At 34.1% G+C, this 15,588-nt stretch overlaps 1 protein-coding gene across 1 annotated transcript; it reads right to left on the bottom strand.

Annotated features, from left to right (window-relative positions):
* Window positions 1-7,703: 7,703 nt before the first annotated feature.
* LOC118739874 (enhancer of split malpha protein-like) lies at window positions 7,704-8,703 on the bottom strand. The gene has a single exon (XM_036471370.1). The coding sequence runs from the start codon at window positions 8,565-8,567 to the stop codon at window positions 8,091-8,093; it is 477 nt and encodes a 158-aa protein (XP_036327263.1). The 5' UTR covers window positions 8,568-8,703; the 3' UTR covers window positions 7,704-8,090.
* Window positions 8,704-15,588: the final 6,885 nt, after the last annotated feature.

Below are 15,588 nucleotides of genomic sequence, written 5' to 3'. Positions count from 1 at the left end.
AACTGAAAATAAAAAAATTAAAATAAAAATTCTGTTCTGGGCAACAACGATAATAGAGGAGAAAGAGGCAGGAAGACTAACAATAATGAACCCTTCGGCCCCCCAATGATTCCATTACCTAAAATACATAAACCAGGTAACCCGATGATACCGATTATTAACTACAGACCGGCTCCGGCATACAAACTCTCGAAATCCTGAAGACGGCACTAAAGAACAACCTAGAGCTACCCAATAAATATACAGTCGCAAACATAGCAGAGCTTATAGAAAAGACGACACCCCTACATATCACTAATAATAATAAGTTGGTATCATTTGACATACAGGATCTTTACCCGTTAATTGCAACAACAGAGACAATGGATATTTTATTTAGAATATTAATAGAATAGAATTTTAATAAGAGTACGATAAACTAAAATTATTTCCGATTTAACAACAAAATATATCGACGAAAAAATGGATTAGGTATAGGTAACCCAACATCGGCTATACTCATGGAGGTATTCATGCAAGGCCTAGGGAGAAATATATGGAGCATCTCACAACCAAGTTAGGGGTTAGCTTCTACACTAGATATATGGAAGACATAATATCGTCGTTTAAAGTACAAAACCGCGTATCGTCATTCTGCAAAACCGCGTAACTGACATTGGCTGCCAAAAATTGGACTTGCTCCCACAAGCTCTCGGCTCAATCTTTATCCATTTGTCCTGAAATATACTAGCCAGAAATCCGATTGCTTTATAAAAAAGAGAACCATTTTGAAATATGAGTGCTTTTGCGCTCTAGAAAATAATTTCTACAACTTCACATACGTGGTTTTGCATTTTGTTGATACGCGGTTTTGCACTTTAAACAACGATATGTATAATAACGGGGCACAAAGAGGAGCAGATATTGGACTACCTCAATGAACACGATGGATAAGGAAGAGAAAGGACAACTCAACTATTTGGATCCAACGATTAAAATAAACAAGACCACCAACAGACTGGAATACTAAGTATACAGAAAGCCCACAGCGACCGACACGGTAATACATGAAACTTCTAACCACCCACAACAACACAAAAACGCAGCATTTAGACAATTATTAACACACAGGAGAGAGCTAGACACAATATATGCTATCGCCCAAAACAATGGATACAAAAAAGAATTGGTGGACAAAATTAGAAAGGACTCGAAAAGAAGAAGTAGGAACAAGAAAGAAAACAACGATACAGCTTGGGTAGTGTTAACTTACACGGGTAAAATGACATACAAACTGGCCAAGATTCAAAAATTCAACATTCGCACATCGTCCAGAACCAGGAACACGTCGGAAGAATACTGAACAGCAGCACAAACGAAGAGGGTTCTCTAGATAAGCAGGATGTATACAAATTAACGTGTGAATGCAAGTGTAGCTACATAGGGCAAACTGGCTGTAAGATTAAAACAAGATTCCGCGAATATATAAGAGACTACAATAAGAGGACCCAAAAGCCAAGCTTCACACCAGAATCAAACTTCGTAAATCATATGTTCGCAAATAAATATATACCAATAAAAATTAATAAGGCAGCTAAACTCCTGCACGTATAGCATAAATGACGGCGTTTAAACATATTGGAAAACATGGAGATATACAAGCAGAAAATATTTCAAGGGAGAACTATAAACGAACAAACAAACACACGTCGGAAACACAAACAACCAAAAAGAAGACATACTTATTCCTTTCACGGCAAGTTAATTTTTGTTAGGGATTATATTTTCCTTAAACTGAGTCAAACCGTTTATATTAAGGCAGCCATATCTTTGGAGCCATTTCAATGTAATATTTCCTTAGAATAATATACATACTTTTTCCCTTGCATCAAGGAATGATTTTTCTGAGTGTAGATTTAAATTTCTCTTTTATGTCTTTCAAACAGCTATCAAAAAAGCCCAAAGTTAAGAAAATTTTGATTTGTCAAACATAAAAACTTAATTAAACATGCATATAAAGTAGAGAAGCAAATGCATTTAAATACGCGTACACATAAATATGTACATATGTATGTATGCAAGTAACCAGTATAAACAGGAATATCTCCTTACAAACAAAATGAACTAAGTGCATATACAGGTTGTGCGGTCATTATGATCACATGCATAGATTGATAAAAACACATATGAATAGGTATGTGCAGGGTAGGGCGGCTCAAAAAAAAGTTAGGTCAGAATTTTAATGGGCTCACCCCATAGGATTGTACTATATCGAAAAAATATACCCCCGTTCTTTTATTTTGAGATCAAAAAATATTTAGAGGTCTCTCAAAGCGCTCATAGTTTTCCATGTATTTTACTGTTTCTCTTCAGGAGATTTCCTATAATAATATCTAATTGTTTATTCAGCCATTTTTTGAGGTTAACTATTTTTTATATGTCTTCCAAAAACCTAAAAAAACGCAATGACGGACCCATAAAAAATCGTTGGTATTAAAAAATGGTAAAATAAACAATCGGGGATGAGAGCATTAAAATTCAGAATTTTCTTTTTCCCCACGTGCATTTTTGGACCACACTAATGTACACATGCATACATAATGTATATGCATATAGTATGTATGTACATAAATTAATGTATCTGCATAAACTTAAACATAATTGTCTGGCGAGTGTCGGTCACTTGCCATGGAATGGTTTTAGCTCATTTAGCGGCGCACAGTGTACGATTTGGGAGTGCCGATAGACAAAATGGTAAATTTTTCGATAAAAATAAGATAAAAATATGGGTTCGAAAGCTGATATAATATAATTGACAAAAAAAAAAAACAAATAGCGCTGACATAATATAATTGAAAAATAGTGCCATTATATTAAACCCCCAGAAATTTTCGCTGAAAAATGAACTTTCGAAAAAATGGATACTTTGCTTACTAGCTTTAAAAAAAACTTTGTTTTTTGGTTTGGTTTTATGGACTTTTCTTGTAGATTTTCGACCGAGGAATTCAAATTTATTGTCAAAAGCTCACTAAGAAATCTTTTAGATGCTCATTTTTTAAATTATAAAATTGCATCTAAATTTTCAACTTTTTAATCAGACTTTCAAGAAATTTTTTTGATTACGCAGTTTTGTAGTTAAATTGGAGTATAATAAAGTGCAGGTCTTAAGTTGCCAAGAAATTGCGTTGATTTTTGGCATTTTTTTGTGTCGAAAAATGCGTAATACAGTAAAAAAAATTATCAAAAATAAAACCGATTTTTGAGCAACTTAAAACTTAAACTTTATTATATTAATTTAACTACAAAACTGCATACTCCAAAAAATTCTGGAAAATCTGATTAAAAAGTAGAAAACTTAGATGCAATTTTTCAATTTAAAAAACTAGCATCTAAAAGATTTTTCAGTCAACTTTTGACAACAAATTTGAATTCCCGGGTTGAAAATCTATAAGGAAAGTCCATAAAACTGAAGACCAAAGTGTTCAATTTTTTCGAAAGTAAATTTTTCAACGAAAATTTTTGGATGTTAAATATAATGATTATGTAATGGCAGTATTTTTGCCTTGTAAGCCATTATGGCAACATTCGAACCCATATTTTTCCATATTTATACCCGAGCGCACTTGTGCACAAGGGTATATTAATTTTGTTCACATAACGGTTGTTTGTAACAGCCAAAACGAATCGAGATAGATATAGACAAATGTATACATAAATGATCAGGATAAAAAAAGAAATCGATTAAGCCATGTCTGTCTGTCCGTCCGTCTGTCCGTCTGTCCGTCTGTCCGTGTACACGATAACTCGAGCAAAAATTGAGATATCTCAACGAAATTTGGTATGTAGGTTTCCCTTAATCCAAGGTAGGTTGCTATTGAAAATGGGCGAAATCGGACTGTAACCACGCCCACTTCCCATATAACGGTAATTTCCAGAAATACGAAAACTGCGATATTTTAGTAACTACTGAAGATAAATCACTCAAAATTGGTATTTACATTAATTTTTTGACAAAAAATAATAATATTATACATTTTTGGAAAATGGGCGTAGCCACGCCCACTTATGGTTACATGTGTATATCTTGGTAACCGCTGTACCAATTTCTACCAAACTTGGCACAGTTGTCGGCCTTCGTACAGCATACAAAATCGCCTAAAATTTTTAAAATCGGACGATAACCACGCCCACATCCCATATAACGGTAATTTAGAGAAATACAAAATCTTCGATAAATCAGTAAATATTGAAGCTAATTTATTCAAAATTGATGCTTGGAACAATTCTTTACCAAGAAATACGTTTGTGATAAATTTTTGGAAAATGGGCGTGGCACCGCCCACTTATGATTACATATATGTATCTCAGTTACCGTTCTACCAATTTGTACCAAACTCGGTGTGGTTATTGGGCTTGCCACATATAAGCAAACCGTTGAAAATTATTGAAATCGGACTAAAATAACGGCCGCTTCTCATATAACGGTAAATTTCAGAACTGCTTGAAACTTCAAAATTTCGAAATCTAAGGACTCTAATTTACTCAAAATTGATACGCCCCGGCTTACCATATAGCCGTAGCTTTCGGTAAGGCGAAAAACATATATTTAATACGTGCGCCGGGTATTTAATGTTCGGCTCTGCCCGAACTTAGGCTTTCTTACTTGTTTTATCTTATTCCTGTCAAGAGATTTACGATTTTGTACGTAGACATTCCCAAATTGTGCACTGTGCTGCGTGGAGCTGGGAAATTACTTAGTTTTAGTCCGTCCAAGTGTATTATATGCATAAATTAAAGGCAAGATTGGTAAAATAATAAAAAATTTAAATTACCTTTTGGAGCCAATGGAGTGTTTAATTGGAATGTTGGAAAACTATAATTTCTTTATTTTTTGTTTTTGTTTTTGGATTTTTCATGGACTCGGATTCGGCGCCTTGGAGAGGTTTGTGATTTTAGAGTTATTTACTCTCTCATAGCATGCAAACACTTCTCATTATGTTCAAGAGTTTTTCATTTAAATTTTTCTGCTTTGTTTACACATCATTTCTTTGAAGTTTTTGATTATTACAAAGATATGCAAATTGGTAAAAGGGGACGACATGTCAAGTGGCATTATGAACACAGCATTTGCTGTATGCATTTTTATACTTGCTTCCTCGTGAATTCTTAGTACTAAAGAGAAGTGCATCGAAAAATTTGAATAAATTGAAAGAAACAATATTCTTTTGGAGATTTAAGCGGTGAATTTTAATGTTATATTCATTACTCAAAAACGCTAATATTGTAAACTTGTTTGTTTATCTCTTGTATGGTATGAAACGGTGTTCAATTAATGCGGCCATGCAAAGGCAAAAAAAGCCCAATGTGCATTTATATATTTTATAGAGGGCTTAATAATTATGAGTTTTATCAAAAAAAAAAACTCGCTACCTCAAGGTGAAAAGGTGACAAGTCCATTTTTTTCAAAATTTAGTTTTTGAACAGTTTAAAAAAACGAATTTGGCGCCTTTTCACACTTAGGTGATGAACTGATATTTAATAATTATTTTGAGATTTTAAATTTCTAATCGATTATTAACTATAATTTTATTATAAAAAAAAACAAATTTTTCGAGTATTATTTTTTGATCTGAAACAATTATTATTTTTTCAACCAAAAATCATTATTTATGTTTTATGAGTTTTTTTTTTTTAATCAAAAATAGTGATTATTCTTTGAGTTAAATTTGTTGATCGAAAATAAAAAAATAGATAAAAAATTTATTAGCGCTATTTTTTCTCCCAGAAATAAAAATCGGGTTTTGAATTTTATTTTGTTTGGGCAGATCGAACAGCTCAAAACGCACCACTTCATTCACCTAAACTCAACTCCTTCAACCTTAACTTAATTAAGGTGAGGTAAATCAGTTGAGGTGAGGTGAGTTGAGGTGATTTGTAGTGAGCTTAGTTGGAGTGTTTCGTTCTCAGTTTTTCGATCTGCAAAAAAAAATAAAACCCAAAATAAATTTTTATTTCGGAGAGAAAAAATAACGCTCAAGAAATTAGTTTTATTTCCGATCACAAAAATAAAACTCAAAGAATAACCATTATTTCTGACTAAAAAGTAAAACTCAAAAAATAATGATTACTTCTGACCAAATAAAATAAAACTCATAGGACCCGCTTTTCAGTGCCAGTTTAAACTCAGTTTAAGAAAACTGAGTTTAAATTGAACAGATGGCTGATATTTGATTGGTTAATTTTAGTTTAAACCAGCCAGATCGGGCGTTTAAACTAAGTTTAAACCACGACCGTGAAGTGAAAAACTGGCCCATAGAGTAAATATTATTGATTAAAAAATAACAACTCACAGAATAATCATTATATCAGATCACTCTAAAAATGAGTTCAACTCTTGCCCAAAAAATATAACTCGATATACGATTTTTTCTGAGTGATTAATTAAAAATCGAAAAATAATTATTAATTATAATTTTTTTGATATCGCTCAAAAATATCTCAACCATAACAAATTCATACAGAGCACGAAAAAACATGCACATATATGTATATACCAAAAACGGTTCTACTATGTTTGGAAACTTTTGATTTTTTTCATTAAAAATTTTATAATTATCGTTATTTTCGGTCTTTGATTATAAGTACTTTACATTGGTATACTTTTTGCACGTTTGAAAAAATCACTTTCAACTCCAAGGTGCCGTTGTAAACCCGTCCAAATGGAATAGAAATTTAAAACCCAAATAAATGTCTGCTCTTGAGTTACGCTGCTGAAAAGGCATGCCCTATTGTAGTTTATGGATTTTGCAAGAAAGTAAATGTGTGCTAGAGCTACCTCGGTCCAATCGTTGTGAACAAGGCCGATTTTAAACGAAAAATCTTCATATTTTAAAATTCTACTTCAAGAAAGGGATGGCTAAAAAATACTTTGTTTTTTATGTGTAAAATAAAATTTAAATAAAAATAAAAAAATAAATTTTGAACATCGAAACAGTTTTTTCCGACATAAATATTTAGGAATTGGGCTATAATGTGCCGTATGTAACCAAAAATGCACACTTTTTATGAAATGCTACTCGCTGACCAAAACTGATTACACCCTGTATTGCGAAAAATTATTTAGATTGATTTGAAAACGACCAGAATTATGACAACGCCGAACCACACACGACAAAAATTAAGAGCGCTTGGTTGGAAGGTGTTGATGTATCTACAATTTAACTCAGACCATGTTCCATTTATTTGATATACTTATATGTGTAGAACTCCCTGAATTACCTTCAGAAATAGTCAGTTGAAACCATTTGAATCAGTTTTCAACCCCGAAGTCAGCGAAATTTTACGGATTTTCTAAAAAAAAAACAAAAATGTTAAACGCTCCTTTCATCGAATATGTTAGCCTTATCATTTATCGCTGAAAGCTGAATATAAATGAGTAAACATATTTTTACGTTTTTTAGTGTTTTATTTTATTAAATTTTCCTTTACAATTTTTTCACTTAAAAACTAAAGTTTTCCCTACGAAGTTTTACATGGAAGACAATGGAAAAAATAAGCGCTATTTACCTAGACTAATGCAAACCACTTAAATTTACTAAATTAGGAAGACAAATGATTTTTAAAGCTTTAAACCTAGAATGTTTCAAAAATTCAATTTCAAAACTACATACATACATAACATACACCTAAATTCACTAAAATCACAATGAGACAAAATTAAAAATTTGTCACTGCATTTACAAAAAAAAAAATAAAATAATACAATTTTCACAATTGAATATCAATTACTTTTTTCAAAAATAAAATAAAAATCTGTAGTCATGCGACTAAAAGCTAATATCACCGCAAAATAATATTCTCTCACAAAAAAAAAATTACAAAATTTGAAAATAATATATGTACACAAAAAATAGGAAGGTAAAACCGCGCACGCGTGGCAGGCGGCGTGCATGACGCGGTGGTGCATGCGCAAAGGTGCCGCTTCGCTTTGGCTGCAAAGTGGCCGTTGCGCTTAAAGCTGCTACCATGGTGGCTTCATAGCAAGTGTGATTTTCCACGCAGCTCCACTGACACGCTGGAACTACGGCACCACATCTACCCCTGAAACCAACTTACGCCTGACCCCAACGATCGAGCTGTTGACGCAATTGCAATTCCTGCTGGCGCTGCATATCGGTGGATGTCCAAAAGAAGGTACCATTGGCGGTGCGCGCAAAATGTACAGGAATGTAGTGTTGCTGCTTCACGGGCACAATTTGTTGACTATCTCCTTGACGTACAATGATCGCCGCTTCAGGCGCGCAATGCTGCAGTTGTTCGTGGAGGCGCTGCTCCAAAGCTTCATTGGCCAAATTGTCATCGTAGGCATGGAGTGCTGCTGGATCTTTGCGCATATCCTCCAGTGATGAATTGTAATCATTCTGCTGCTTCACTTCGGCGAGCGTTTTCTGCAACAACTGCTTCTTCTTGATCATGCGCATTAGCGGACGCAGTAGCTTCTTGACGCTGCGCATAGCCATTGTGCGCTGATCTTTAGCGGCGGCTAACTCCGATTCGTAGAAGTGATATTCACGCGCTAGAAATGACATTTTCACTTTGTTTGTGTGTGTGTGTGTGTTGGATTTTTCCGATTGACAAAAATGTTAAAATTAGACTTAAACAGATTTACTAGTTTTTCGAACTCCGTGTTTCTGTTTGATGTCTATTCGACTCGTTGGCTTGCTCGTTAATGCTGTTGGCATCAGCAGTGTGAGTTATTTATACGCGCATTGCTCAGCGTCCAGCGTAGTGAGCTGAAAGCGAGAAAACTGTTGCGCTCTCCTCCGCCTATGCTCTCTACTCTTCCTCTGCAACCAATCAGTGTGATCATAGCCGGCAGGTGGTTTGGTTTTTCTTTTGCTACCAATTCGACTCACCAGCAACAACACCAATACCAATACTACAACCACCACCATCAATGTGGCACCGACTCAACAGAACTAGTGGTAACACAAACACTGTCTCCTCTTTTGCAGTAGTACAGTGCGGTATGGTGTTGTTGTCTTTGCAATGCTGTAGCTGTACAGGATTTGGTAGTGATTTTAGTTTCTCCCTACCTGCGGTGTTCTATTTAATGACTTTTGAGATAAATTTCGCAGTGGCAGTGCAGCAAAATGTTGCCTCTGGCGGCTGATGGTGTGCGAGTAGAGGGAAAAGGGAAATATTTTTGACGTAGAATACGTCTTACCTTAAGGTATGGGGGCTATGTTCAAATGTTGTAGTTGTAATTTTTAGAGCTTCACAAAAACGCTTATTGCACGAGAACTAATAAAGCGATTTCAAAGAAAAGTATGGCGTTTCAAAGATAAAATTCCAAACCTGTCGACAAATTCATTTTTGTAAATAACCAGTTCGGTTTCTGTCGAAAAAACAACGGTAAACATTGCCTTATTTTGGGGTAAATTTTGAGCCTTTAAAGTGCTCTAGCAACTTATTGTTGGCATATATAACTTTCATTTTCGGGATATAGGTTCCTTGGAGCAGTAGAAATATTATCGGGTACAAATTTTATATAAATTTAACAAATATTGAGCATTTTAAGGCAAAAAATTGTTGAAAAAATTTGCAAATTTTTTTCATTACCAAAATGCTCGAAAACCGCTCGAATGATTTTGTTTTTGTTTTCTTTAATCAAAAATTCAAGAGTTTTCCTTTCGTTTGGTATATGGGAAGTATTGGTTGATATCTTCTATATATGTTTCAAATATATGGGCATAAATGATTTTCCATACAAAATCACCTCGTCATCATTTTGCAAACACGTGCATATGTTGGAAGTGTGGGAAGGAGACAAAAAGTATGTATGCGTATGTAATGCGGCTTTTGATAAACAGAGGCGCGCTATTTATAACCTAATCGCAGCGTGTGTACATATGTAAATACATACATACGTACATATGTTGATTGCAGTTAATGTGGATCTGTTTCTATTTTTAGTAATCTATGTATGTCTATACATACATATGTACATACATATTATATATGTACATACATATATGAACACATGTATGCATAATACGCGAAGACTTTTCGAAGTGAAACAACATTTAGAAAAAGTCCAATCCAAGAATAAAAGTAAAGGTGAGGACGTACATAGATAAAGAAAAGGATAAAGGCCAAGGTAAAAATAAACACAAAAAACAATGGTATAAAATAAAAATAAAAATAGGGCTTTCGCTTATATTCTCATTGAGTTCTTTTCATTTAGAAGTATGTAAATTTGTAAAATTTTGGAAAAACCCTTTTTTTCTTAGTGTGTGATTTCGTTTTTGACTTGGATATGCTCTTAACCATACCACGTATTCTACGTTTAAATATAGCGGCTGTATCTCCGATACAGCCTGCAGACCAAGACGAAGGCGCTGGACTGTTCCTTTTTTTGCAGGCTAGGATTTTAAGTGTCCTTTTTAAGGAGTTTCAAGAGCAACATGCACAAACATGATTGAGATGAGGTTCCATAGTAAACAAAGGCCAAATATTGCTTTGATTTAGTTAAATGCTGAAGTTTTGAGCAAACCCAGTTTGTTTGAGGAATTACAATGGTTAATTTTAGATAAAAGATACGTTGATCATGTCCAGAATCCTTGTAATCTGGTCGAGAAAATATCGTAGTTAAAGGCTTAAAAAACAGCTTCCAATGGTAGTATACGCTCCTTTGTTCAAACGCAGGTGTGCATTTTAAATGCTTCCCTGATAATTTACTAATAATGGTCAGTAAGAGAAATATGCTCACAGTACATTCAAATTATGCCCGAAAATTTGGTTAGCTGAAGATTTTTTATATGGTGACTCTTAGTAAAATCGAATGCTTGCAATGCCTATAGATCATTTTAACCCTCTAATTGCCATTTTATCAAGACTGGCTTAAAATTACCCATATGGTAAGAGTCAAAAGGTTAAAAAAGGTAAGAAAAAATTGTTGCAAAATTTTACTCTAGGCTCACGAGAATTATATTGGAAGCTGTTTTTTTTTTCAAATTAAAATTGCATGTATATAAATTAATTGTTTGACAAAAATAGAGTGGAAATTTAAGCTCAATACGAAAAAAAAGCAATTGTGAAGAGGATATCTACATTTTGCTTGCATTTTGACGGTCAGGCAGATCAGCGGGCACTGAAGTCCCACAAAACAAATACTCAGCTAATACATGACTGCTTCATGAGGAACATGACGGCAAAGAGGAGGCTCACTGCCTAGTGAAACAAGGGGTTACCACAGTATTTCATGGTCCGGATCCTTTTTGTGGGCTCACCAAAGCACGCAGTTTATGGTGGGATGCCACAGAGGTGAGCACCCCAACAAACCCTTGCTCGAGGAGAAGCCTCACAATTTAAAACACACACGAAACAATAAATATTCTCACAAAACTATGGGCCAGATATAGTGAAACTGCTTTTTTAGTTTTTCTCTCTGACGTCAGGACTTTTGTAAAAGGACTCTAAAATTTTTGATACATTTAAAAAATTAATTTATAAAATTCAGTGCAATGTGGAAAATAATAAGGGTATCAAATGGAAAAAAAAATTCTGTAGAATTTAAAAAATTTAAGTCTTTTGGTTCATAAGGATGAATACGGGTTGAAAATGCCCTTTTAAGTAATTTTAAATTTTGTAGGTTAAAATAAAGTAGGCGAAATTCGAGGATGTGGTCGTGTGTATATTAGTCTTTGATATAAATATTATTTTCAAAAATACATATTGAAGATTTTCAAGGATATTCAAGAACAAAATTCTAAAAGAGGGTTTTCAGTAACTGGTCGTCGTTAAAAATTTTAAAATTTTAATTCAACAAAATATTTTCTCTTACATAATACCCTTAATTTATAATTTCACCATTTCACCATTTTACTGAGTTTTTAAAATGATTTTTTGAATTCATCATATCTTCGAAATTTCAAAATCCTTTAAAGAAAAATCGTAACGTCAGAGAGAAAAACTAAAAGCGTAGTATTACTGTTTTTGACTCCTGGTTTCGCAAATACATATAGTATATTGATTTTTTTGTATGAATTGAGGCAAATAAACTTCCAATAGCCAGGCCTTATAATCTCCCTTGCAACTACAAAAAAAATCCCTTTTTTCTTGTTGAAGTAGCAACACTGCTCAATCCCAATTTATCACTGCTTCATTAAATCTTCACGAGCCACAACAACACACAACTCTTACCAAAAATACGTACATAAATACCTAAATCTCAACATACATATCTCTTTGCGGCCAATCTTCCAATTCCCAGAACAGGATTTACTGCAAGGTACAATAAACAAGCAACAACTACATACTCGTAAATGCAATACATACACGTTTTCTGCCAATTCTGCACTGAGCACTCACTCGAGTTCCTACATATATTGGGCGAAATGCGACTACCTGCCGCCACAATATTAAGCCAACGAACGAAAATTCCAAAAAAGTTAAATAGTATTCTCTTGCAAAAAAGATGTACATGAAATTCAACTGAATTGAACAAGTTCAAACATGCCCGTGAAAAATTGCAATTCGCTACACATGCAGGCTTAAATGTTGCACTTGCAAGTATATGGCATGCAAGGGAATTCGAAGTGAAGAGAGGAACACGCAGCGCAAGGTAACAATGGTACGTTTGGCATAGTATATGTGTGTGTGTGAATGTGTACCCTTGTGCAATTGCAGGTATTTATGAAATGTAAAACTTTATAATTTCGGCAAGTTCTAGGCTAATAGGAAACTATGCGCAACGGTAATTCAGGTTCAGTTGAGCTGAGCTGTTGCTAGTGTTTTTGTACTGTCTAGGCAATCAACACAGGGGTTGTTTGAGCTAAACAATGCGCTTGGATTTTTCATGGAAATATTAGAATACTGATTTACATATGTATGTAGGTTTCGGATTTCCCACTTGCCACATACACAGCATGGTTACTCAATTAGTTTGAAATTCTTGCATTTGCACAAGTGTTCCGGGCGGATTGCGCTGGCAGGTACTTTTCGCTGTAGGTAGAGTACGCAGCACGTTTGTCATCGTAAAAATTACTACGGGCGTTGCTAGAATTTTCGCATTTGATTTTAGTGACTTGTGAAATTTTTGTGCGTGGCACTTAGGTTTGCGTTTAGTGTTTGGTGGCGAGTTTGCTGGTAACGCATTGTCGCTCAGGGATTTGCAACTAAGTGTAATGCCAACAGAGAGGAATTTCCATACATAGTGCAGCAAAGGGATATTTAAAATCAATGTTTTATGTAGGTATGAAGAGCACTAGTGTGTAATATTGGGAAAACATGTGCGATGAGTTAAAGTAGTACATATTTTTCGTCTAGCAAATAGTTTGCAATCAAGTTTCATTTAATTAATAAATTTCATACTAAAGACTTAAGCAACGAACTTTCAAAATGGGTCAGCGCATGCAATTATCTCAGACGGCTCTTATACTAACCTTTGCACGCATGAAGTGCGCAGTTCAATGCCATGATTTCAAATGTAACAAAAATAAATAAATTATTTAAACGAAAATAACAAATTTTATTAAATTGTGTAAAATTTCAATTAAATTAGTGATTTCAGTATAAAAACAAAAATAATTTACTTTACGCAGCTAGCATTTAGACTACATGTGTACAAATTTTGAAAATTATTTTTATAGGTGGCAGGAAATGTGTGTGTGTAAAGGCTGCCTGCGGATCTCAAGAAAAATGAAACACTTCGAAATAAATAGCATATTCACACACTCACCCACTAAAAAACTCTTACATTTCTGATATTAAACAGTAGGAAATGTATTAAAAAAGATATCGTCCGCTATCGGTTATTTTTGGAGCTTTGGCTTCAAACGAATTTTGTTGACTGCTAACTACCAAAGGGGGAAGATACAACCCCCTAAAAATTCCTTGACCTTGAGTCAGGCTCAGTGTGCCTTATAATGATTTCTGCCGGAAGAAATAGCGGGGATAAAGATAAGGGGATTCTTCAAATTTTTCTACTTACCATGGCTAGCACATAAGAGTTTTAGTACTCCCACTAGGGTGGCCCTTAAAAATATCAACATCTTAATTTGCATGGGGCACCCTTTTATTTTGTTCCTAGTTAAAAATAAAGACAACTATGAAAATTTTAAAACTTTAAAGAAATTTCTTGGGGACCCTACACAGGAATTATAAAATTAATTATATCTTATATCCGCCAAAATATTTCGGAGAAATATTTAAATTTACCTGAGCTGAACTTATTTGAAAACTCTAAAAACCTTATTATTTTGATAACGTTGAAACGCTTTTTTAACATTTTTATGTAATCCTTTTAAGCTTAAACTCTTCTTTTATCTGAGGTGTTCTTTAGAAAATATACTTTTAAAAACTAATTTCATTTATAAAAAAAATTAGACTTTTGAAGATATTTCAAATAGGATTCGAAATATTTTGACGAAAGTCTTAAAATATCTGATACATTTTATATTTACGTTGGAAACAAACAGTATAAAATTCTTGTTTTTACGGAGAGTGATGCACCATAATTTACAAACAACTTTTCAACTCCCCGACCACTGCAGTGCGAGAATATCAAGCGGAAGTTTTGGTCATCCAGGGCGGAAATATTGCGCAACGGCATACGGAATCAAATCAGTTTTCATCTTCTTCGACAGTCAGCTCCACATAGACAATGAGAAGCCTCCTTCTGTATGCGGCAAACCTTACCCTACAAGACAGCTGAGAATCATATGAGTACTCATATTACCATTATCACCGAACGCTGGTTACAACATTTTTAGTCTTTAAAATGTTCAGGCTTAACTTCTTTACTATTACCTTGCAACTAGTAAGTTATTGCATAGTAATATTATCGTCATTAATGACCTTATAGAGCGTATGCACTCTGGCTTGCGGCAATTAGTTATTCCCCTTACTATCAGTATTTTTGAACAACAATAACAAAGATGAGCAAAAATCAAAACATGATCAGAGAACTCGTCTAAAGAAAACCATTTAAATTGTACACCTGTTGCATGTTGCAGAAAATAAAATTGTGTCTCCAACAAAACCACCAACAACAGTGAAATATTGCTATTAACAATCAGACAGCCAGTCAGTCTACAAACACAGCGCATCTTCTTAAGCAACAACATTTCACAGTAACCGCAAAACCTAGGCTGCTGAGCCATTAATAGCAAGAATGACAACAAAATCTGCAATAACAACAAAAGCAACACGTAGCATATTATAAGCAACAGCTGCTATGGCACTACCAGCGACACGAGTAGTTGGTAGAAAATCAAGTTTTAGTTAGGCATTCGCAAAGGCATCTTGCGCGACTCGACCAAAATGGGTGCATCGATGCAGGCAGAAGTACTTATACGTGTATGTACATTAGACTGCATCATCAAAAAAAGCGGGTTTTCCACCGGGATTACAAAATCAATTATATTTTAAGACGTTCACCAAAAAAATGGAGCTTTTTATGAATAAAAATAGTATCTTAAAGAACTTTTTGAAAAAAGTTCCCTCAGATGACAAAACAGATAAGGATTAAAAAACCTACATTAAAATGTTTAAAAATCCTTTCAACGGAATCGTAATAATGATGTTTTTTAACCTTTTTCAAAGATT

Source organism: Rhagoletis pomonella, unplaced genomic scaffold, assembly GCF_013731165.1.
Source record: "Rhagoletis pomonella isolate Grant_MI unplaced genomic scaffold, Rhpom_1.0 Rhpom_scaffold_00005, whole genome shotgun sequence".
NCBI classification, from domain to species: Eukaryota; Metazoa; Arthropoda; class Insecta; order Diptera; family Tephritidae; genus Rhagoletis; species Rhagoletis pomonella.
Note: the sequence above shows the minus strand (reverse complement) of the source record. Positions and strands in the feature narration are given on the sequence as shown.